The sequence below is a fragment of the Notechis scutatus genome, chromosome 3 (assembly GCF_049901735.1).
Source record: "Notechis scutatus isolate UNSWTSFEM ecotype Mainland chromosome 3, rNotScu1.2, whole genome shotgun sequence".
In the NCBI taxonomy this organism is placed as follows: Eukaryota; Metazoa; Chordata; class Lepidosauria; order Squamata; family Elapidae; genus Notechis; species Notechis scutatus.
Window position 1 is genome coordinate 166,304,287 of NC_142011.1, and position 24,997 is coordinate 166,329,283.

The 24,997-nt window shown below is 36.0% G+C and overlaps 1 protein-coding gene across 1 annotated transcript; it reads right to left on the reverse strand.

Annotated features, from left to right (window-relative positions):
* Positions 1–80: 80 nt before the first annotated feature.
* On the reverse strand, positions 81–23,185 carry B4GALT6 (beta-1,4-galactosyltransferase 6). The gene is made up of 9 exons (XM_026670286.2): positions 22,245–23,185; positions 18,800–18,916; positions 18,469–18,582; positions 13,829–13,953; positions 12,479–12,595; positions 11,977–12,164; positions 9,915–10,037; positions 3,970–4,071; positions 81–3,180 (listed from the first exon to the last, which is right to left on the reverse strand). Exons 1-9 carry the CDS (start codon positions 22,357–22,359, stop codon positions 3,033–3,035), a joined length of 1,149 nt encoding a protein of 382 aa, XP_026526071.1. The 5' UTR covers positions 22,360–23,185; the 3' UTR covers positions 81–3,032.
* Between the last annotated feature and the right edge of the window lie 1,812 nt (positions 23,186–24,997).

The window sequence follows — 24,997 nt, forward strand, 5'->3', positions numbered from 1 at the left end:
TCCTATCCCAAGAACCCCAAAGATTAGAGGTAAACAAAACCATAGTCTGTAGCACACTATATTTAAACAAACAAACAAAGGGATTTAAAAAGTATAAATATTTTAATGAGCAACATTGTAAGTGATAGCATAATTCTGTACAGTACTCAGATCTTGTTAATACATTTAATATGCTTCTTTCACCTGAAAAAATAAGATCAGATTAAGTACACTTTGCCTTATATGTATGAGTAGCATTTTTCTCATTTACATATAAATATCAAACAACATTTCGCTCAATTGAAGAACCGGACCTAAAACTGAAGACAAAAAAATAATACTACAGATATGACAAATGCTCATTTCAACCTAAAATATTGTGTCAGGGGAACGAAAGAAAAATCCAAAAATTAAGATTTTCATGCAAGCAAGTTCTCCAAGCTGAATTTTAGCAACTAGTGATTTCATCAACAAACTCACGTACTTTTCATAGAAGCACCAATTGTTCAGTGACCTTTCAAAGTTACAACGGTGTTAAATAATGAAACTTAAGACCAATCCTCAAAGTTGCAACTGTTACAACTCCCCAAAGTCACCTGATTGTAATTTCTGTTTGGCAACTGGCCTGCATGTACGATGGTCACAGTGTCCATTGTCATGGGACACCCGTTTGCAACCTGCCTTGTTAGCTTCTGACAAACAATGGAGAAGCCAGCAAGAAGTCACAGTCATGTCATGTGACATCGTGCTTAATGATTGTATGTGATTTACATAATAACCATAGCTGGAATTGACAAGATGCTGTTGTATGTCAAGCTCAGTCAGTGTGATTTTTCACTTCATGATAATACAGTTTAGCAATGGTGTTACCTGTCCCAATTGCAATCTGTAAGTGAGGACTATCTGTAAAAATGTGATTTGCTATTGCCTTCTTTTCGGATTAGAGCTTTCCCACCTAAGTATTAATCAGGACTTGCTCTAAACTGAGGACTGTGCTTAGACTAGATCAGTAGGACGCAACCACTTACTAGGCCTTCATTATTTACATGATTTTTAGTGTTTCAACTGACATGTCTTACTCATGACAAATCTATTCTACAGTAGAGGGCATTTCTGCTAAAACCAGAGAACAAAACCAGGCTGTCAATGGTTCTGCATTAGAGGTCACAAAGAAAGTAAATGACTCCCAGCTCCAAGTACAAACTAATTTAAACTATCAGGGCATATAAAGATCTATTATAGAATGGTATAATTGAGCAGAAAAGTTATCGTTTTTCTTTCCTGGAAGGTTAAAAATATAATTTTAAAGTGTATGCAAACATACATACCCCGTACACAGTTTTTATGAAGATTATGTATCAAGTTGGCATTCGATTCAAACCATGTCATCATACAGAACCAAATTAGGACAGGGTATTATAAATACCATGTTTAGCTTTGCAAAAATCTACTAACTGGGAATTGAGAAAAAGTGTATAGAATATAGTATCTAGATTTAAAGGTTAAGAATTTTTTTTGGCATGCTTGATTCATGTAATTTTGTCAAAATTATGTATTTATGAGCTACTTTGTTCCATTTTAATATCTTAAAATTAGAAATTATTTGGAATGATAGACATCACTTTTTATATTGAATGAGAAGCCAACAATCAGTTCTTATGCTGATGCTGTATAAAGAGGAAACAAAGTAATTTTTATCCCAAACAACTGCAAGACACTGACAGAACTAATCCAAAATGTAAATTACATCTGAATCCATTTTACTCTTTTTTAGATGTTGAGCAATGAATTTTTCCATTCTGAAAGGAAAAAGAAGTAATTCTTTGGTTCTCAAATGTTTAATCTTGGTTCATAATTACATTCAACATTGAAATGCCTGTATTAGAACAGAGTGATTCACTCTGTAAAGTATTCAAAGAAGAGTACTCAAAAAAGGATGCTATATGTCAATCATCATCCAGTCCAATAAAAACTAGAATGAGACATAGCTAAGTTTTGTACTGGGAACAACAAGAACAAAATAACTTTGTAAAATAGTCGGCAGGTTCACCCCATGTTGAAGTCATAGAAATAAGAATCTTAGCTTGTTGCAGAAAGTGCACTGTTTACAAAGGAATGGAAAACTTTTAACACTGAAGACAATTGGTTTAAAATAAGTTTCAACACATTTCTACTCAGGTTGACTCCAGTGCCAATGACTTTCAATAAGAAAAAAAATTAACCAATGACAATTACTCTGAACATTCCCCTTGTTACTCATATGAAGATTTTACTCCATCACTTCCTCCCATTAACATTCATTTATCTTCTAATTCATTGGTCTTTTGATTTTGGATGGAATGATGTTGATTATTACAAAAATTCACAAAAGAGCAATATGAAAATAGACTAACTATAAATCTGACATTAACACTACTGGTACATTAAGAACTACAATGAAATGCAATATCATAGATGAGTTTCTATGCATGGAATATGCATAAATAATATTCCTTCAAGCATATTCATGGAACTGCCCTCGTATTAGAATAAGATTGAAAGTTTATTTATCATAGGTTTGGTGGCAAAATCACAGGTATAGATGTTACACAGAAGTGTTGTAGCTCAAAATAAGCATAAAAGTTTATTATAACAGATAGCCAGTATTTATAAATCAGCCTATAAATCATTCAAAATTTTTGTCTAGATTTAATTGCTTACATTTCATGCCTAAATTCTAGAAATACTAAACACAAATACTTCCAAAACATGCAGAATGTTGCCATAGTCAAAAGCCTAATATTTTTAACAGATATTTACATGATATGGAAAACATTAAAAAAATAATTCTAATTCATTGAATGCACGCTTTTTTAGAGAAAAGAATTTCCCTGATTTCTAAGCATGCTGTATTTATTATCTACAGAAAAGCTAACAATGCTTGAGTACTTATTGGTTTCTTAATGTGAAGCATTCACTAATTGACACATGATTGTGCAGTCATTTGAAATACCTGATTTAGTATTTTTCCAGTATTACAAAATGTAGAACCAGTAGTGTATTCTACTATGCCATCAATAATCTTGAACAGGAGCTAGTTCTGGCACCAGGTTTACAGTGATATTAGTGTACAGTTTATTGGCAAATATAGATGGCATATATACTAGATTATTTAAACCATCAATAAACTGACGCTCTCGGGAATATCTTAATAGTTTGTATCTGTGGGGAAAAAATATTCAGAGCATTGGTTAAAATGTAGAAAGTCATTGTCATTATACAGAACAAAATATTTTCAGCTTCAGAATGAAAGCAGTTCTTTATAGCATCTTATTTAAATCATCTATAGGTTTTATATAATTTTATCTTTTTTAATATTGTAAGTCACCCAGAGTTACTAAGATGACAGCCAATAAAATTTAAAAATAAATAAATAGTTTTGAACTCAAACTGAACACAACAAACATTCTACAAAAAACACTGGATTTCTTGCAAAGTATTCAGCAAAAACATTGCTTTAAGCAAGCAGAGTTGAAAGGTATCATGTTAGAAAATGCTGTGTACAAGTTTAATAATTGTTGTTATTGTTGTTATGTGCAGCAAGCTGAAAATTTATTGAGATGATATTAAATGGGCTATCCCGTATATACTTGCATGTAATATAATGACATAAATAGATAAGTAGCAAGAATTTGTGTCAGAACATGATGTCACATATTTTATAATTTACCTTTCCTTTACCATTCTGCAGAAACTACATATTGCTTGTATGACCTAATTTCTTTTACAACTATTTATTACAAATGTTCCTGAATCATAAGGGTATTCTATCACACTAAATACAGTATTCAAGACAGAGAGAATTCATCATTTATAAACTAGGAATAATGGAATTTTTAAGAAATATTTTGAATGCTAAAGTGTTGCATACAAATAAATGACTATGTTTAACTACCTGAAGCACAATATTATAGCAAAAATAAAAACTTATTTCAACATTTTTATTCTCACCGTCCTAAAAACTGAACTTCTCCTCTGTGGTGATGAGGAATTGACTTATATTTCCCAAGTTCTCCTTCTGGTCTTGTCACATTAAATCCTACAGAATGGACTCTGTAATTGAAATAATCCTCATGAGAGATAGATAGATGATAGATAGATAGATGATAGATAGATATAGATAGATAGATAGATAGATAGATAGATAGATAGATAGATAGATAGATCGATAGATAGATAGATGATAGATAGATAGATAAAGAAAGAAGAAAGAAAGAATATATATGTATATATGTATGTGTGTGTAAATATATATATATATATATATATATATATATATATATATATATATATATATATATATATATATATATATATATATATATATATATATATATATATGGATCTTTAGTTATTCGGGTTTTCTCCTGCGTAAGATTCAAAGTATCTAGGCAACGTTTGGCGAGGTCCCACTCGCCATCTTCAGGCTGGTGCTTTCGGCTTAGTGCCAGTGCAAGCAGTGTGTGACCGAGCTGCCATCTCTCTATATATACAAGTGGTGGGGGGATGGTGTGCTGGGCTGGTTGGCTGTGCTGCAGCCTCTTGATTGGTTGATGGAGTTGATGTTGGTATAATGGGCTGTGTAATGGCCTTTTGTTGTAGAGATATCCTGGATCTTGTGCTGTCATCTCCTGGGTCGTTAGCCTCTTGTGTTTTAACGGCTTGGGTAATGGGTTGTGTGATGGGCTTGTGAGTTCTTTTGTTGTGGTATCCTGGGTCTTGCGTTGTAATCTCCTGGGTCGTTTGTGTTTTGATCTCTTTTCGGTTAGCCTCCTGTGTAGTAACAGCTTGGGTAATGGGTTGTGTGATGACCTTGTGAGATTTATTGCTGTGGTATCCTTGGTCTTGTGCTGTGATATCCTGGGTCATTTGCTGTGTTGTGACTTCTTGAGTTCTTGAGGTGTAATTTCTTGAGTTTTCTGATGTGATGTCCTGAGCGGGTGGCTGTGATGTAGCATTTTGGGTTTTAATATGGCTTTGAATTTGGGGTCTGGGTCTGTGTTTGTTTGGCTTGAGTTCGTGAGTGGTGCCACATCTTCATGGTGAGGTCAGTTCGCTTCATGTATGGTTCAGGTCCAATAAAACTAGAATGAGACATAGCTAAGTTTTGTACTGGGAACAACAAGAACAAAATAACTTTGTAAAATAGTCGGCAGGTTCACCCCATGTTGAAGTCATAGAAATAAGAATCTTAGCTTGTTGCAGAAAGTGCACTGTTTACAAAGGAATGGAAAACTTTTAACACTGAAGACAATTGGTTTAAAATAAGTTTCAACACATTTCTACTCAGGTTGACTCCAGTGCCAATGACTTTCAATAAGAAAAAAATTAACCAATGACAATTACTCTGAACATTCCCCTTGTTACTCATATGAAGATTTTACTCCATCACTTCCTCCCATTAACATTCATTTATCTTCTAATTCATTGGTCTTTTGATTTTGGATGGAATGATGTTGATTATTACAAAAATTCACAAAGAGCAATATGAAAATAGACTAACTATAAATCTGACATTAACACTACTGGTACATTAAGAACTACAATGAAATGCAATATCATAGATGAGTTTTCTATGCATGGAATATGCATAAATAATATTCCTTCAAGCATATTCATGGAACTGCCCTCGTATTAGAATAAGATTGAAAGTTTATTTATCATAGGTTTGGTGGCAAAATCACAGGTATAGATGTTACACAGAAGTGTTGTAGCTCAAAATAAGCATAAAAGTTTATTATAACAGTAGCCAGTATTTATAAATCAGCCTATAAATCATTCAAAATTTTTGTCTAGATTTAATTGCTTACATTTCATGCCTAAATTCTAGAAATACTAAACACAAATACTTCCAAAACATGCAGAATGTTGCCATAGTCAAAAGCCTAATATTTTTAACAGATATTTACATGATATGGAAAACATTAAAAAATAATTCTAATTCATTGAATGCACGCTTTTTTAGAGAAAAGAATTTCCCTGATTTCTAAGCATGCTGTATTTATTATCTACAGAAAAGCTAACAATGCTTGAGTACTTATTGGTTTCTTAATGTGAAGCATTCACTAATTGACACATGATTGTGCAGTCATTTGAAATACCTGATTTAGTATTTTTCCAGTATTACAAAATGTAGAACCAGTAGTGTATTCTACTATGCCATCAATAATCTTGAACAGGAGCTAGTTCTGGCACCAGGTTTACAGTGATATTAGTGTACAGTTTATTGGCAAATATAGATGGCATATATACTAGATTATTTAAACCATCAATAAACTGACGCTCTCGGAATATCTTAATAGTTTGTATCTGTGGGAAAAAATATTCAGAGCATTGGTTAAAATGTAGAAAGTCATTGTCATTATACAGAACAAAATATTTTCAGCTTCAGAATGAAAGCAGTTCTTTATAGCATCTTATTTAAATCATCTATAGGTTTTATATAATTTTATCTTTTTAATATTGTAAGTCACCCAGAGTTACTAAGATGACAGCCAATAAAATTTAAAAATAAATAAATAGTTTTGAACTCAAACTGAACACAACAAACATTCTACAAAAAACACTGGATTTCTTGCAAAGTATTCAGCAAAAACATTGCTTTAAGCAAGCAGAGTTGAAAGGTATCATGTTAGAAAATGCTGTGTACAAGTTTAATAATTGTTGTTATTGTTGTTATGTGCAGCAAGCTGAAAATTTATTGAGATGATATTAAATGGCTATCCCGTATATACTTGCATGTAATATAATGACATAAATAGATAAGTAGCAAGAATTTGTGTCAGAACATGATGTCACATATTTTATAATTTACCTTTCCTTTACCATTCTGCAGAAACTACATATTGCTTGTACGACCTAATTTCTTTTACAACTATTTATTACAAATGTTCCTGAATCATAAGGGTATTCTATCACACTAAATACAGTATTCAAGACAGAGAGAATTCATCATTTATAAACTAGGAATAATGGAATTTTTAAGAAATATTTTGAATGCTAAAGTGTTGCATACAAATAAATGACTATGTTTAACTACCTGAAGCACAATATTATAGCAAAAATAAAAACTTATTTCAACATTTTTATTCTCACCGTCCTAAAACTGAACTTCTCCTCTGTGGTGATGAGGAATTGACTTATATTTCCCAAGTTCTCCTTCTGGTCTTGTCACATTAAATCCTACAGAATGGACTCTGTAATTGAAATAATCCTCATAAGAGATAGATAGATGATAGATAGATATAGATAGATAGATGATAGATAGATAGATAGATAGATAGATAGATAGATAGATAGATAGATAGATAGATAGATAGAAAGAATATATATGTATATATGTATGTGTGTGCAAATATATATATATATATATATATATATATATATATATATATATATATATATATATATATATATATATATATATATATATATATATATATGGCATTCGGCTTTGTTCGGGTATTTTCCCACGTCATTATAGTTGTGCTTTTAAAGTTGTAGCAAAGTTTTGGCAGAATCTCATCTGCCATCATCAGGCTTTTGTATTGTGTTCGTCTGTAAGACTTTCACAGCCGTTTCAGTTTTAAATTTGGGGCTAGCCTACTGCTGTGCCAGAATGGTTTTTTCTTCGTCCTGATTGGTTGGGAGTCTTGGTCTGTGTTTATTGGTCTTGGAGTTGGTGTGTTTTGCTTGATTGGTGTTTCTAATATCATATATATATGTCTGGACGAACACAATACAGAAGCCTGATGATGGCAGATGAGATTCTGCCGAAACGTTGCTACAACTTTAAAAGCAAAACTACAATGACGTGGGAAAATACCCGAACAAAGCTGAATACCATACATGTAAGTACCCGCGAAAACTTAAGAATATATATATATATATAAGACATCAGAGACAACTTTATGCAGGTTTGGTGGGACAGAGAGGTTGCTATAGTTGATTTCATAGAGGAGCAGAAAGGTTTTTTAGTTATTAAAAGAAGAGGAAATTATACCAAACAAATGATACCAAAACAATTAACCCAAAATAGAACTGAATCAGATTTTCTTTTCAGGAGAAACAAAAGGAAGTTTGAATCTAAAAATGGGCCAGAACCACTGAGGGACTGCAGAGAAAAAAAATTCAGAATAAAATATTCCAAAGCATTTCTAAATAGAAACAGTTAACCAGCACCTCAGAATGATGCTGATTGCTCCATTATAACTCACTCTCTCCTTCACAGGCATATTAATCAGAGTAAATCTATTATTAATTGGTTGTAAAGAAATCCTAAATCATACTCTGTATACACTCCTTCTCTTTTTGTTACCTTTTGTTGTTATGGCTCATGCTCAGTCAATCCATATTTCTTCATATAATGAATAATTCCACATGTTTGGTATATAATTTAGTATTATATTCATATCTAAGCCATAGTGCTTATGCAAAAACCACATTTAAAAAGTATGAAAATTAAACCAAAATGAGACAATGGAAGAGCAAGCCTATATCATACAATGTGCCCTCCCGAATATTTCTACTTCTAGGATAATGAAGTTGATAGTGAAATGATACATATGATTTGTGGGAGGAGTTGAACTAGACTAATATGAAGATCATAAAAACATATTTAATATTTTAAGGCCCAACCACTGATTTGTCGTATATGGCGTTTCAATTTTTAAATAACTCTTGTAAACATGAAATAAAAAATAGCAACTTAGAAAGGAATATGCATTCTATGGAACCACAGATTTATAAAATCTAATGCTTCAAATACCTTTAAAACCCAATTTTCAGTAAAGTAAGCTAAATATCCCTATTACCCTATGCATTCCAAAATAGAGATTTACCAGCAATTTTCAAACTGGTATCATCCTAGAGAATAAATTTATTATGTGAATAAGTGCCAAAATTATACTTTCATCACAATATGTGTCAAATATGGCCTGGACCTCTTGATGTTTAAAATGCAACTGAATTGGTTTTGGTTTAAAGGGAGTATGGTTCATCTCTTGAACTACACAGAAAAAACAAGATGTGCAATTTCCTAAAATATGGACAACAACAAATGATTTCTGAAGGAAGGATAAGGAAGGTCAGACTGACAAAAATAGTGTTGTATTGCAAGCCCCATCCTTTCTCTGCATGTGCTACAACATCACATTCATGTCCAATAGGCATGTGCATGGTGTCAGAATGATAAAATGGAGGAAGTGACAAGATCCAGCAAGTGACAAGATCCAGCACACACTGCTATACAGAGCTCTGTAAAGTTGTTGTTTTTGGTTTTTAACCTACAGGTGTTATTATGTGTATTTTATATGCCAGTAGTTGAGGGAGAGAAAATGTTTGTTACACTTGCTCATGTGGCATATCAATATACTATGGCATATCAATCTTGCATGAATGTGACTGCTTTTGACTTATTGAAAGCAACACCTCTAAGCAAAAACTCAGTAGTTAAAATGAAGCAGCTGTTAGCCAATCACCATGAAAACTAAGAAAAATACATATATACAGCTAGCTTTAGGTTCCATTAGACCGGGGTATCCAACTTTGGCAACTTTGAGACAATATAGCTGGGGAATTCTGGAAGTTGAAGTCCACAAGTCATAAAATTGCCAAGGCTGAACACCCCCCTGCTTTAGATACATCTAGAGGCAGATGCTAGCAAGGAATTCCTTTACTTATATGCTGTTGCTTAAAGCTGTTCCAATCTGATTAGCCAATTACTTTTATGACTGGATCCAATAAATCTCTATTTCATAAATTTCTTATTTCATGCCAGCAAAAAAGAGCTTGGATATTTCTCTTCCATTTATCCTACATCTACTTTGAAACCTCATGTGTTCCATTTGCTATGGATTCTGGCCAATGCCTTAATAAAGTTAATATAATACAAATACCTGTTCCAAAGGTCATCATCTTCTCCTCCCCATCCCCAAAAAGCATTTGGAAATCCATTGATTTTTTTGAATTGTTCTACTGTTAGTCCACTTACACCACCAAAAAATTCATTGTATGGAAGTCTGAAAATGAGAGGAAGTATTTATGTTTAGGACTTGCAAAGATGAAAGGGAAGCGTTCTTTGACTCAAGTTCAGTTTCTGCTGCCCTCATAGAAACATTTATGTTGGGTTTTGGGAGACAGGAGAGAGGCAACAATTTACCACCAAGCTTGGCTTTATCTCATTTTTATAACTATTTTCCATAGCAAGAGTTTTTACATCTTATATATAAGTAATTTAAATCAATAATTAAATATATTTAAATGGATTTAAAATTTTGTAAATTGATTATATAATAGATAAAGTAATATTATTTCTGGAAAATAAGGTATAGCTGTAACTACAAAACAACTGAATAGTCTATTAATACTCTACTTTTCAAAAGGTAGAAGTAAAAATAAAATGACATTAGTGGGGAATGAAAGAGTATCTTTAACGTACTTTGTAATAGTTTAAGACTATCCTTTTCTTAAAATACAGAACTTTTTTGTAAATTCTAGGGAAAAAATGGAGAAATTTAAAAAAAAGAATAATATAAAGGGACAGAATACCAGACATGGATAAAAAGTGAGAAAAACAGCCACAGACTGAATGTCCACTTATTTGAATCGGAATGGCTAGGAGTAAAATAAGAAGCAAAAACAAAACAAAACCATGGCAAATCACTTCAAAACACAGCACATGGGACAAGTTCTGAGGTGGGGGAAAAGTGGAACCAAGCAAAACACAGGATATTTGTAGGAACAGCATTTAGCAATGGGACATTGGAATGAGAGTGGGGAAACCCAGGATCTAGTCCCCCTTCAGGGATGAAAGCTCCTGGAGTAATTTTGGGTAGTCATTTTCTTACCCCAAGTTTGCTACTGTTAAAGGGATAAAAGGAGTGGAGGTCTCTATGTGCTATTTTGAATTCTTGAACAAAAGACAAGATAAAAATCTGTGTTTTTTTTAAAAGATCTATGTTTCTCAGTTGCAGCCTATTTCATACCGATATGAAACTGCTTGAAGAGCCATTGGGAATAGAAATAAGTAAAATATTACAAATAATGAACGTTTTCAGTAGAAATACACAATAATACACACTATGCATGTTAAAACTCTTGTGAAAAATCCAGGGTTATAAATGAGACTTCCTGCAGCTCTTTGCATACTCTCCAATTTGTTCTAGAGGAAACTTTTAAAAGCTGAGCACATTTTGAAAATCTTGGGTACTAGGAGAACTTAACTTAACTTCTTCCTCATTCTGCTCCTGGCTTTCACTGTTTGAATTCACAGTTAAAACTGAACTTTAATCAAAGGGGAGAAGAGATATATAGAAGAGATGTAAATTGTGGTTTCCAAATATATCATGTACACTGATACATTTTTATTTAACATTCTTAAAGTTCATGGTAATATAATAAGTTTATATATCAAGTGCATTTTTAAAACTGGCATTTCATCTTCATGAACTTGTCCATGGAATATTTGGTAACAGCACTAAATGTATTCAGGGAATGTGAGGATCAATTTAAAATATTTTCCACGACTTACAACAGTTCGTTTAGTGACCATTTAAAGTTACAACAGTGAAAAAAGTGACTTATGACCTTTTATCACCCTCACAATAGTTGCATTGATCATGTGACCTTACGTGGTCACATGATCAAAATTCAGTTCGTATTTATGATGGTTGCACTGTCCCAAGATCATATGATCACCTTTTGCAACCTTCTGACAAGCAAAATCAATGGGGAAGCCAGATTCACCTACCAACCATATTACTAACTTAAAAGCTGCAGTAATTCACTTAACAATTGTGACAAGAAAGGTCATAAAATAAGGCAAAACTCACTTAATTACTGTCTTAGCAACATAAATTTTGGGTTCAATTGTGGTTGTAAATTGAGGTCTACCTGTACTGCTTATTTTGACTAATTGCACAAATATAGGTCAGAAATACTGTTCTACATATTACGTACATGTACATATATTTATCCAATTTTGCAGCAAAGTGACGTGGCATTTCACCACATCCATAATAATTTCTATCATTTTCGAGTAAATGATCCACATCATGGAAGATTACACAGTCCCAATCATTGTCCTTCATAGCTTCTTTGAAGCCAATATTAAACAGCATTGCTCGGTTAAAAGGCTGTGTTCCTACCTTAACAGAGGGAAAAATAGAAGAATAAACTGTTAAAGAAAGGTAATTAGAATATGCACATTAACAACTGGAATACAATTGCATAATGATATATTTCCACTGAAATCTATGAATTTGGGCTATGATAGCTTTGCCATTAATTTTAATGAGCCCATTTTAACTTAAGCATATTACATCCAATCCTCAATTACATTCCCACTAATTCCTACTAATAGGAGAATAGAAGTAATATTTTTAAAATACTCACCCAAATATGTGCAATAAAATAATATCTACATTTATTCTGATATAAATAAATAAACAAACAAACTCACCTGTTCAACAACATAGAAAGCAAATTCTAGCCTCTGCTTCTGCAGCACTGGTATTAAATGTCGAAAAAATATAGGAAGGTGTTCATGACGATTGCGAAAAGGGATGAGTATTGCAACCTATAAAAATAGTAAACCATCTGAAAGCTATTATGCTAGCAGATTGAATTGCAGAAGTTAAACATAAATCTTAGGAAAGCTATTTGCTAGTGTGCACAATTATGGTTATTGAACATTTTTTGTCTTCATATTGACATATCCAGCTGCCTTCTGGATAATGCTTTAGGTTAATATTTTATTAACTCAGAGTGAGATGGGTGGTACCTAAATCTGATAATTAAATAAAAATAAAATAAACAGTTTGCAATCACCATACCTTAGGTAATATTTGATTGTAATACGTGGTTCTGATATATCTGAGATAAAGTTATGTCCTGTTCTCAACCTCTTCTTCACACGGACCCCCTTTAAATACCTTTTGTAGCCATGAATCCCCAATACTTAACTCAAGATTTAAATCATAACATTTCTTCCAACCTTCATGGACCTGCTGTGATGACACCAGAGGGGCCCCCCTCCCAAGGGTCTTCAGACCACAGGTTGAGAATCACTGCCCTATTCCATCATTTGCCAAATTAAATCACTGAGAATATAGGGAACTGTCTTTTCAATCGTACCAGTTCAGACATTTGTCTTCCAAAGACTGTCTGTCATCTATGTTCATTTTAGTAAATACATGGAGGAACAGTTATTTATTGGTGTTTTTCAAAAAGTCAAACTAGACTGAACATGAACAAATACATTTATTATTGTTAGAATGGTCCCGTTCATTTATGAAATATAAGTGTAAAGATTTCAAGTTTGCATCAAAAAGGATAAATTGACATTGAACTCTCATTCCTTTATTTCTAGCACACCTCCAAGGAGAAAGAATTTATCTCTTAATAGTGATTTTCATGTAGAAAAAAAAAATCACTCCTCCCCTCCATCCAGTCTTACATGACAGATGTGCAAATATCTAAATCTGGTTGTCCTTATCACATTTTGTTATGGTCTGAAGCCTATCCATGGCTATATGGATTTGGACTATACCTAAATTGAATGCCTAGATTTTTATAGAGATAGGCAGGTGAGTAAAAAGATAACAAGGTGTTATTCTGTCTTTATTCTAGCATGCTTTTCAAACTTCAATTTATTATGGGCTTCTTGTTTGGATTAAAAATAAAGATAAATTACATTTTAGCATGTCAGGTATTGTATATGCAGCTATGTTCTGATATTGCAAAAACAACCAGATTCAAACTTTAAGAAAATCATAGACTGTAGATTACTCAAAATGTATTTGTACTTTACCTTCCAACGTGGTTTACAGTCTTTTGGCTTCCAGTGACCACCTGGTTCAATGTCTAAATCTTTAGAAAACATCTGTTGAATTTCTTCCAAACTAATTTCACTCATATTTGCTTCAATAAAGCCTCCTAAGCGATGACAAGAAGTACATTTTGAAAAGGATTTCCTCCCCCATTTAAAGCTAAGATGTGTAAATGACATAATATTACATATAAAAGGCAGTAATACACTGATATCTGAAACAGATTTTCGACTGCTACCACATAATATAGTTAAGAAAAGGAGAATTTCTGCTTGAAACTGAGGTGAATGGGAGCAGGAGAGGGAGCCCTTTGAATAATGTTTTAAGTAGGAGTGCCTTTGATTAATGCTTCTAGTTCTTTGAAGTAAAGAAGCAGGGATGTGAAATTCTGATAAGGACTGGTTCAAGCTGGCCAGAGACAAGACTCGCCCAAAGATTTGAACTTTAGTTACTTGAAAACTAATTATGATTTAAGAAACAGACCTACAGAACATGCAATAGGGCATGAACAAGATCATGCTAAGAATATTATGGGATGTTATAAAATATTACATAGTATATACCAAGCTACTGAGCATGCTTGCTAGATCACAAATGAGTCAAATGATGCTTGTCAATGAAAGACCACATTCCAAACACAGCATGTTTGAACTATATATAAAGTGATTCCCAACCTTTCTAAGAGACCTCACACCTGGTACCACCTTGGACCTTGTTTATGCATAAATAAAGAGATATTTATCTTTCAGGCTTGGATCCTATTTAGGCAAAGACACTCCAATCTTACTATTGTTTACAGTTAAAAGTAGCACATCTTTTTAAAACATGTACCAAGGACCAAAGCCGGCTCCACCAGATAGGAAAATATATTTTTATCATCATTGCAATCATTGGCCTTGTTTAGCCTAATGACCCTTTAGTTTCCATTGTGCTTCTTCATTTCCAGCATAATACTAAAGATATTGGTAGCATTGGTTTCAGTTTTCATCGAACTGTACTTTGGGGCTGTATACTGAGACACTGGGGCTGTATTGGGGCTGTAAGATTAGTTAAATCAAAGTTTATTCAAATAAACAAGTATCAAAATTGGTGACTTGGAACTGCCTTTTTCAAATAAAACACTCTGAGACAAACACATTATTTTGTCCCAGTTCAGAAACAACACAAAGCTGATTTGTTGTAAATGGAAGTTGTATTTTCTCTCCTTCTAAGGGCAAGGAAAGGGAGAAATGCAGTTCACAGGTCTGAAACTCATTTAATTCCTTCTCCTCTATCAAGTACTCAAGGGTATGGGCAATCTTTTGGGGTCAGTGTCACATTTTAAATTTTGAGAGGTATATTATAGAAATTCTCACAAAATGATTGTAACTGGGGAACATGGCACCGATAACTCTTAAAGGCAATTTAATATAAGACAATGTTTCTTGACTCTTCCAATATAGCCTACAGAGCCATATCTGCTATCCAGGTTTATTGCTGCCTTTTTTTTTTTTTTTTTTGAGGTGGACACACTTCCAAATAAAGCACTAAGTTGTAGCCATCCATCATTTTTATTTTCTAAGAATGCTTAAGGGGCTTGGTGGGTTTCAATCATTTCTGCACTCTGCAGGCTGCAATTGTTCGTCTGCTTGCCAATTTCACTGATTTTTAAAAAATAAATACAGGTAGTTCTCAGGCTACAATGCAAATTACTATCATTAGGAAACAAGAGCATGATGAGTATTTTATTATAAGGCTATATTAACAAAATCTTGCAAAGCTGAAGTACAAATCTCCTGCCAGCTTTTTTTAACCACTTGATTAGTTAAGGCAAATCCTTCCTCGGTTTCTTTCTATACCCATTACAATTTGTGGGCTCCTCTCCATTTTATCTGATTGTTCCCTAGGCAGCATCTCTTCCTTCAGCTTCCAAGGTCATTCACACATTCCATTACATCGTGCCACTTAGCAATGGCAATCCCAGCAGTTTCCATTATTGTCATGAAACAAGGACTGTGGAATATTAAACAGAGACATTATTTGACCATAATTTTCTACTTCCTGTCAACTTCCAACAAGCAAAGTCAATGTGGGAAATGCGCAAGTTGAAGTCACAACAAACCTTTCCTTCTAAGTAGCTCACAAACACGCCAGCAGGCAAGAGCTATGATTGGGCAGGCAGGTGGGTGCTAAGGCAGATAGGAGTGTAGGTAGGTTCACAGGTGAGCGCTACAGGTGGACACAAATGCGAATGAGCACTACAGAATAGAAGATTCCCCTGCCACCTGGGGGGGCTTGATCAGGGGTGGGATTCAATTTTTTTAACAATGGTTCTGTGGGCGTGGCTTAGTTGGTGGGCATGGCTTGGTGGTCATGTGACCGGGTGGACGTGGGTTGGTGGTCATGTTATTGGCTGGGCATGGCCAACTCAATATCACTCACATCAAGGCACCATCTCCTCGTCTGGCCTCTCATGACTGTGAGGATGCTGCAACAGTCGTAAGTGTGAAAAACAGTCATAAGTCACTTTTTTCAGTGCCATTGTAACTTTGAATGGTCCCTCCACACAAGCAAAGTACCAGCAAATGAGAAAAAAAAACTCCAGAGAAGTTCCTGAGACAGGAAATCTAGTCCTGCCAAGAATGTAATAAAAGTTAATGGAGAGGCAGTTTCTGTAAGCAACACTAGAATGTTTCCTTCCTGCCTTCCTTACAGGATTAGGCCAGTAGTTTCTTCTAACAACCAAACTGCTTAGAATGTTAACAACTGGTTCTAGTGAACAGGTGCAAACTGGTAGAATCCCACCCCTGGGCTTGATACAGGAGAAAAGGCAGCTGGTTGCTGAGGGCCCAAATTACAATTGTGTTATCATAGGGGCACTGCAACTTCAAGGACCAGTCATAAGTCCCCATCATTTAGCAATTCATAGTTTTGAACAGTCACTGCATGAATTGTTGTAACCCAAAGACTAATTATAGCTAGCATTTCACAATTCCTCTCCTGAACCTATTGTAAACAAATAGAAAAGAGTCAGCATTTCACTATTTCACTACTGAACTCCCAAAACCAGAAACTCAAAGACCAGTCTTTCTGGCAGGCATGCCAGCAGACCAGTATAAAATGGAGATCAAAGGCAGAGAGCAAAAACTGGACCACAGAGAGCATACAATGGGCAACTGGAGAAGGAGAATTTGCTTCATGTGTAATGAATTTCAGCAGATGGATCAGACGGCTCTCCTTGCTCCAGCAGAAGTAGAACACTTCAGCTTTTGATGTAGAGCAAGAATATTAGGGAAGCAATCATCCTTCCAGCAGCCTAGAGGAAGGCTGAGGACAAGACAATTCATCAGCTCCTACCCTTTCAAATAAGGGGCCTTGGGGCAATTTCATAACCAGAAAGTTAAATCAAAAAATGTTATTTCAGGCACTGTATATCACACTGGTTTTTAATATTTAGGTATGAAGATATGAAGTTCATGGAAAACCTTGGAATAATCATTGACCTCATTCATGCACAATAACATGTCATGTTTATTACAGGCAAATGAGCCATAACACCTTGAACTAGCATTTTTGGACAACCATGACTTGGATAACTGAGAATCTCTACAGACATAGTCCCCCACCTTCTTCTCTACTGGGATGAAACAACACAAATACTTTTTTAGAACTTTTGCTTCTATTTTGTGGTAATCCCATCCAGCACATTCATGTTATGGTAAGCCAAGATGATCATTATAATGGTTAAGTTGAAGATCTTTAACCGCAATCTGAAATCTTGAGGTTTTTTTTAAAATCTATGCATGCTACCCATAATATTCTGTATTATTAGAATCTGAGCAGAGCAGATTAAAAAGAATCTGTGATCCAATAAATCCAATAACACTGATTAGTTAAAACATTACTTTTTGAAGCTGGGCTGTTTTAATTTACCCTAGCTAAGTCATAGTAAACTGAAAGTACAGCGATCCATGGCTAATTAAAGCTTAAAGCAAAAAAGTTAATTTTCTTATAGGAGGATGAGAAGGTAGGACTAGCAGATCTCAGATGAAAAACAAATCCAAACAACCACCAAATAAAGAGGAAAATTTACATTTTCTCTATCTCTTTGATTTCTTCTAGTGATCTTCTGAATTTTTGCAGTCTAGATCTGGTAATCCTATCAAAGGAGAGATAGGAACAAAGGAGAGCAATATTTCTAAACTATTACAAATATTGAACTGACCGATATAGTTCAATCTGTACATAATGTTACATGTTAGCGTTATATTAACAGATATTCCTTTTTTTTTATCTTCTGCAAGGTAATTGTCCTGGTTTCCAGAAAATCTTAATGTAAATATAACCTGTCCTAAACGGAACCTCAACTGAATGAATTGCTTCATTAAACTGGAAATAAAAGTGTGCCGAATTCAATTCTGAAATTCTAAACTTATTTTTCTAAATGAATAAATAAATATTTTTAAAAATTATTTTTAAAAAATATTTTTATTTTCCCTGGGAAATTATAGTTATACTGTACATAAATAAGAATGTTTGAAAAATTGTAATGCTGTTAAAATCTTTATAGAAAATAGTGTTTCAAAACAATTTGTGACATGTTTAAGTTAACAATTTTCTGTTAAGGTGAAAATAAACTTACTCATGGAGGGCAATTTTTCTGGACAAGATTGAGAAGGAGAATAAGTGAAGTTTTCTGGAAGATACGTTGCTGTCTGAGAAATACTATCACTTGTACTGTTGCCTTCAGGATAATCTTAACAGAAATAAAAATATTTGCCATTAATTATTTCTGTAATGTTTATAAGGTTGTCTTCCCAACTCTTTTTATACAGTTTTATCATTTTATACATGTTCAATTTAACATATACATGCTGCTAATGTTAAGCTTTGACTCAGAATTAGCCCAGAATGATACTGAAAATAATTTTCATAATTACATAAATCTTCAAAGCATTCTATAATATTCCTACCTGTGCCATTTATTGTACCATTTTTATTAGTGTACAGTCTGATCATATGTCCTATTGTTTTTACATTTTCTTTCAGCATTATACCTCGTGCTTGTACCATAAATAAATATGTATTTGCTGTAAAGAAAAAAAATCAAAATTAACTTCAACATAAAATTTAAAGTTGGACAGATAATATCCTGAATCAGGCAGAATGAATAATTGTAGGATAATTATTATAGACAGCTCAAATAAATGAATTATAGATCATTCAAATTGGCAAAAATAAACATGTGGAATCGGAATATGAAATACAATTTCTTGAGTAGCTTTCTACCCTTCCCCTTGAAAGCTGTATTAGATGCAGAGCATATCTACTTGAAGAAAAGGAATAATTAATTAGTAATCGGTCTAACTTCTATTCTTGTCTCCAATTTCATAAGTGATTAATGCTAATAGCACTGATCGTCCATCACATAATCAATCTTCAAATGCAACAAAATATCACATTACTAAATACGCTTTTACAAAATCCCATTCCATGTTATCTTTTGTAACATGGGAAAATATAAAGCCCACAGGATGCAACGACATATTAAAATGATTCCAGCCAACATTAAATTCTTTCTAGAAAATAATCGAACTATAGTTGTAATTGGAAAAATGCCAGTTTCATGTCACAGGTCAACTTTTAAAGTTATATTGGATCTAAAACGTGGAAGTCAGAATCACACTTGATAGTCATATCAACTTTCTATGTAGAATGCATGTGAAGAAACTTAAATTAACTAATGTTTCAATTATGTTTTCAACTAGTTGGAATGATTTAAAATTAATGTATACTACATAAATTTTTATTTATATCCTAGTTTACCAGATAGGTGGGAAGGTAACAGTGCTCCGTGACATCAGGCTGGCCACATGAAATATTGACAAATCTTTACTCCTTTACCTTTTATCTTAACAGAAACAAGTCAACATTATTTAACTATATAAAATATGCAAAGCATAATGAAATGCTAAAAGATGTTAAAAATTCCACATCCCTATATCAGAGAATGCCATTATATGAAATCTTTCTATCAGAGAATGTCATTATATGATGTAGCTCAGGGGTGTCAAACTGGCAACCTGTGGGCCCGATGTGTCACCTGTAGGCCACACCCACCCCAGCTCCGTAAATGGGGAAAACATCGCAAAATATCACGATGGTAATGTGAGTTTGACACCTGTGATGTAGCTGGATATATTTCAAATTCAGCCAAAGCTGATATCACTAGCAGATGTAAGGAATTCAGAAAGGATTTTTTTTTATTTCTGGACTTCTATGAAGTTTCATTCCCAATCTGTTTCTCAGAAGCTCCATTATACTGCAGATGGCAATATCATAGGGAAATCTTTTTTGTCAATTTGAGAGCAGTGGCTGTCCGTAGTTAGTCCAATGACACCAAAATGAAGACCATACACATTCATCGATATTGATAGTGCATACTTATATTTATATGATGATGTGATGTAGGTGTCATTATTTGTCCCCTTGTGTTTCCAGGAGATATCCACCTGCCAGGGTCATGGTTGAATACAGGCTTAGTTTGCAATGGAACTAAATACTGCATCTATGGTGGGAGGTAGATCAAGTGTCTTGTTGAGAGTAAATGGAAGATATAGCCACTGGGAGGAATGAAAAAAATGTTGCTCTTCTGTCAGGTAAGGAACTCCAATTGTGGTTAAAGGGACGCTGAGTAAATATTCAAAGCCTTTTAACAGCTCACGAAAGAAAGATGCTGAGAGTTGAATTCCAGAGAGATAAAACTCTTTGAAGAGATAATGACTAGATGCACTTGCTTCATCTTCATTCAGCATGCTGGTTTTGGCTTGTAAAATCAGATACTCTGATCTGAGGACCACTTATCATCAGTTAATTTGCTTCAAACCTGGGAACAGCATTTCTGACCTTGCTTTTTAAACATGTAAAAACTATTTCATCAAGCACAAGATCTTCATAGTAGTGGCCTCATGTATTTGGACCTCCTTTAGGGAAAGGTTTCTTTTCCCTAGAAATATCATGAAAGAAAGAAAGAAAGAAAGAAAGAAAGAAAGAAAGAAAGAAAGAAAGAAAGAAAGAAAGGAAGGAAGGAAGGAAGGAAGGAAGGAAGGAAGGAAGGAAGGAAGGAAGGAAGGAAGGAAGGAAGGAAGGAAGGAAGGAAGGAAGAAAGAAAGAAAGAAAGAAAGAAAGAAAGAAAGAAAGAAAGAAAGAAAGAAAGAAAGAAAGAAAGAAAGAAAGAAAGAGGAGGGCCAGACATTTTCCAAATTAATGTTATCAAATTCATGAGCAAAGTACTATTTTATGTGCTATAAAATATATGAATTTCTTGTAAAGGCAGCAAACACTGAAAGGCACTCACTATGTAAATGATGTTGACTAGTTTTTTTCTTGAAATAAATAGCTTCAAAAGCAATGAAGATGAACCTGTATATTGTAAGCACTAAGCAAGCTTTGTATTCAGCATGGCATTGAAAAAAGAAAAGAAAACTAAAAAGAAGATATTTTTCTGTTTTTCAACAAGCAATCAACAAGAGCCCACAAGAGACAAAAATGAGTCCTACCAAAGAATAATAAGCATATTTTAACCTTCCCCTTCAAAAAAAAATAAAAATAAAATAAGAGGTAGACATACTGTTTTGATAGAAGCTGTTCAAAGAATTATTTTAGAAAATTTATGTGACCTATTTGATTCTGAAGGTGAGCCATTAAGTTACAATGTCCAACAAACTTAAAGTCCAATAACTTCCAGTCATCTCACACATCCAAGCATCACCACCAAGGAGGTGTGTGATTTTGTCAGGAATAGCCATTTGCATCTGGCATGTTGACTTAAGCCAGCGTTTCATCCCCCTGAAGCAACACACAATCATTTCTAGGAAAATGTGCATTTCCCCCCACCAGTAGGGCATAAGAACATTCAGGTCTTTCAAAAAAACAACAAAAAAACAGCAAACTCTAGAAGCCTCCCATATTCTGTCTAGAGGATACGTCTCTAGAAGCAGCAAAGAGAAAATAGATTTCCTATTTTGGGAGTCTCCCATTAAGTTATGGCATGTGGGATCTTCTACATGGACACACACAAATTCATCTGACCCAAACTGCACCAGGGGTCCTTTAGAATAGATAGACAGGTGGGAAAATAGCTACCCCAAGCTCATGTCGCCTCCCATCATCCCCTCCAAGGCAACGTTTATCAACACTACTGAGATCGGGCAATCGTAGCCTCCACCATTTCCGGAGCGGAGCAGGTGGTCCCACGATCGGATCTCCCAGCCCACCTGGGAGAATTTCCCGTGGGGGGATGAGGAGGGGGAAGGTGGTCCGGCAGCTCTAGGGCGGCGCCTCCTTTATAATCCCACCCACCGACCTTGGAGGAAGGCAAGAGAGAGAGAGAGAGAGAGAGAGAGAGACGGGTCTTACCCATGCCGGGAGCCACATAGATGAAATAAAGGCAAGAGGAAGAAAAGGAGAAGAAGAAGATGAAGACCAGTAGGGAGCGGTTGGAGACTCGCAGCGCCGTCCTGAAGAGAGGCATCCTCTTCCTCCTCTTCTTCTTCTTCCTCCTCCTCCTTCCAAGGCAGGAAGGACCACTCCCCGAGGCCCCCACTATGCTACCCGGGCAAAGCGCTGCTCCGGGGATAGGGTCAGACCGCCGACGGCAGCGGGGAAGCAGCAGCAGCAGCAGCAGGAGGGATGACTCATTGCATCCCAGGGTGGGGAGGCTCTCCTGGGCTGGGGGCGTGTAAAATGGAGCGGAGCCTCTCGGATAGGGGTGGGGTGGGGGCTCTCGGCGAAAGGAGACGGGGGGGGCGGGAGACGCTTGATGACGCAGGGGACAGGAACGAGCTGACCGTACCCCAGCCGGGTGGTCGGTGGGTCCCGGGAAGCCCCGGCAGCGAAAAAGGGGCCCCGTTCGATCAACGGGGGAATCGGCTGGCGCCCCAACCCCCGGCCAAAGTGGAGCGCGTCGCCCGGCGTTGCCGGTTCAGGTGTGGCGGTTCCTCGTCCTCCTCCTCCTCGGTTCCCGCGTCCGCTCGACCCACGGCAATCTCGTCGCTTCCCCGGGACGCATCGCAGACCCGGCCGAGCCCGGTTTCTCCTGTCGGCTGAGAGGCGATCGGCGATCGGCGGCGGCCTCCTGCTCTCTCTCTCTCTCTCTCTCTCTCCCCGCCGAAACCCCCACCCCCGCACCTAGCCCCCACCCCCGCTTCGTTTAGGAACGAGCGGCCGGGCAGGCGCCTGGACTGCGACGATCGTGGGCGTGCGCGCCCCGGATTCCCCTGCGCGGCGAGGGACTGCAGAACTGCGGGGAACGAGCCGGAGCGCGCACCGCTTCCTGACGCCCAGGCTGCCCACCTGCCCAAGCCCCGGCCAAGCCCGCCGGGGTTAGAGTCCATCGGAGGAAGCAACTCTTAGTGGCATCCGCCAGCAAAAGGAAGGGGGAAGTTGGGATATTCCGATACCTTAAATAACCGTTACTGCCAAAGATTGCCTGTACTTAGGAAACCTGGTAGGAAAAAAGCTTCAGTCTGGTTCTACACAACCTTCCAACAATCTGCTGTGGTCAGCAGAGGGGAAATGGATATTGAACTGGATGCTGGGGAAGGCTGTAATTTATTTCTTCCCCAAGCGATGGGTAGAAGGCAAGAGCCAGCTGCCTCTCACCCCCCCACCCCCCCACCCCCGCCCCATCTCTTGGATGCATGTATAATGTAAGTGTTAATTCCCCAACTGATGGAGATTCGGGTGATCTGGAATCCTGACAGGGATGCAGTAATGAGTGACATGTAGAAGGGTGGGTAGGAACATAATGAGCCCCGCACAAAAAATAGTTTGGAGAGGCATAAAGAGCAGGCATGATGAGGAAGAAAAGAGCATGCTAAGAGAAAACATAATTGGACAAATGTGGAGAGACAGGGATGAGAGAAGACAAGAGACGCAAGCAGGTTAACCCCAATCCTAACCCTAACCCTGGGGGCTTCAATTTGTGAGGCCACCGCTAACCAGAAGATGTCTTCATTTTGTGCTTTTGTGAAAAGAAAAGATTCACCACTTTCGTTCTGAAGAAAGGCAAGCCATTCTTCAAAACCATATATATTTGTTTAAGGACTCCACAGGACTGGATAGGCTCGGTGAGAAATCTTATTTGGTACAAAGAAGAGGAGTGAAGTTGATTCCCGGGTGAATACTAGCCCACTAATATTTTAATTCACCTAGGGGGAAGGAGAGAAGTGTGAAGGGGAAGGGAATGACAACTCTAACTTCTCCCTTTTCCTTGCCTTCTTATTGCCTTGATGAGATCCAATTTAAGACTGACACCAAAAAGTACTTTACAATTTCAGGTTTTTTGTTGGAATTTGTATTCCTATCAGATTTTCCCCCACTATGTGAAAAGAAGTAAATATGTAAGTAAATAAAAAAGTAGCAAATATACAGAAGCCAACAGTTGAGGAAATAGTAGAATTGGTGCAATTTGAACAGTTTGTGCCCTGCTACTTGATTAGATCTTGAATCAAATCTTCCTAATGCAACTCAAGACCATAGAAGCAGTAGAAGAGATGGCCTCCAAATGGGCAGGTTTCAGATTTCTGAGAGTCATGGAAATGTTCCTGTCTGACTATCCCAAAGTATCCCAAATGTTCCTATCTGACCTTGACTAATATAAATCAATGGGACCTGACAGATTACATCCCAGAGTTATGATGGAGCTGGCAGATGTTAGCTCAGAACCATTGTACCCTCCATGTCTTTCAAAAATCCTGGCGCACTTGGGAAGTACCTGAGGATTGGAAAAGGGCTGATGTGGTTCCCATCTTCAAGAAAGGGGGCAAAAAAGCAGATACAGACCAATCAGTCTAACATCAATACCTGGAAAGATCCTGGAAAAGAGAATCAAGAAACAGATCTGCAAACAACTAGAAGCAAATAAAGTTATGACTAGTAGCCAGCATGGGTTTGTTAAAAACAGATCATTCCAAACCAATCTTATATTTGACTAAATTAGTAGACCAGCGAAATGCTATAGTATACTTAGATTTCAGTAAAGCATTCAACAAAGTAGGCCACAACCTACTTCTTTATAAGCTAGAAAAATGTGGAATAAACAACATCATCACCAGATGGATTTGTAGCTGCTGACAAACCATACTCAAGGCGTACTCCTTAATAGTACT

What these genes read in the sequence shown, in the direction of transcription:
- B4GALT6 (XM_026670286.2), bottom strand. Translation starts at nt 22,359, where the DNA reads ATGCCTCTCTTCAGGACGGCGCTGCGAGTCTCCAACCGCTCCCTACTG. An exon ending in AGAAAAATTGCCCTCCATGA is followed by an intron (nt 13,954 to 18,468) that starts GTAAGTTTATTT and finishes GTCATCGCTTAG; the next exon opens with GAGGCTTTATTGAAGCAAAT. An exon ending in GAAGTTCAGTTTTTAGGACG is followed by an intron (nt 3,181 to 3,969) that starts GTGAGAATAAAA and finishes TTTTCCCCACAG; the next exon opens with ATACAAACTATTAAGATATT.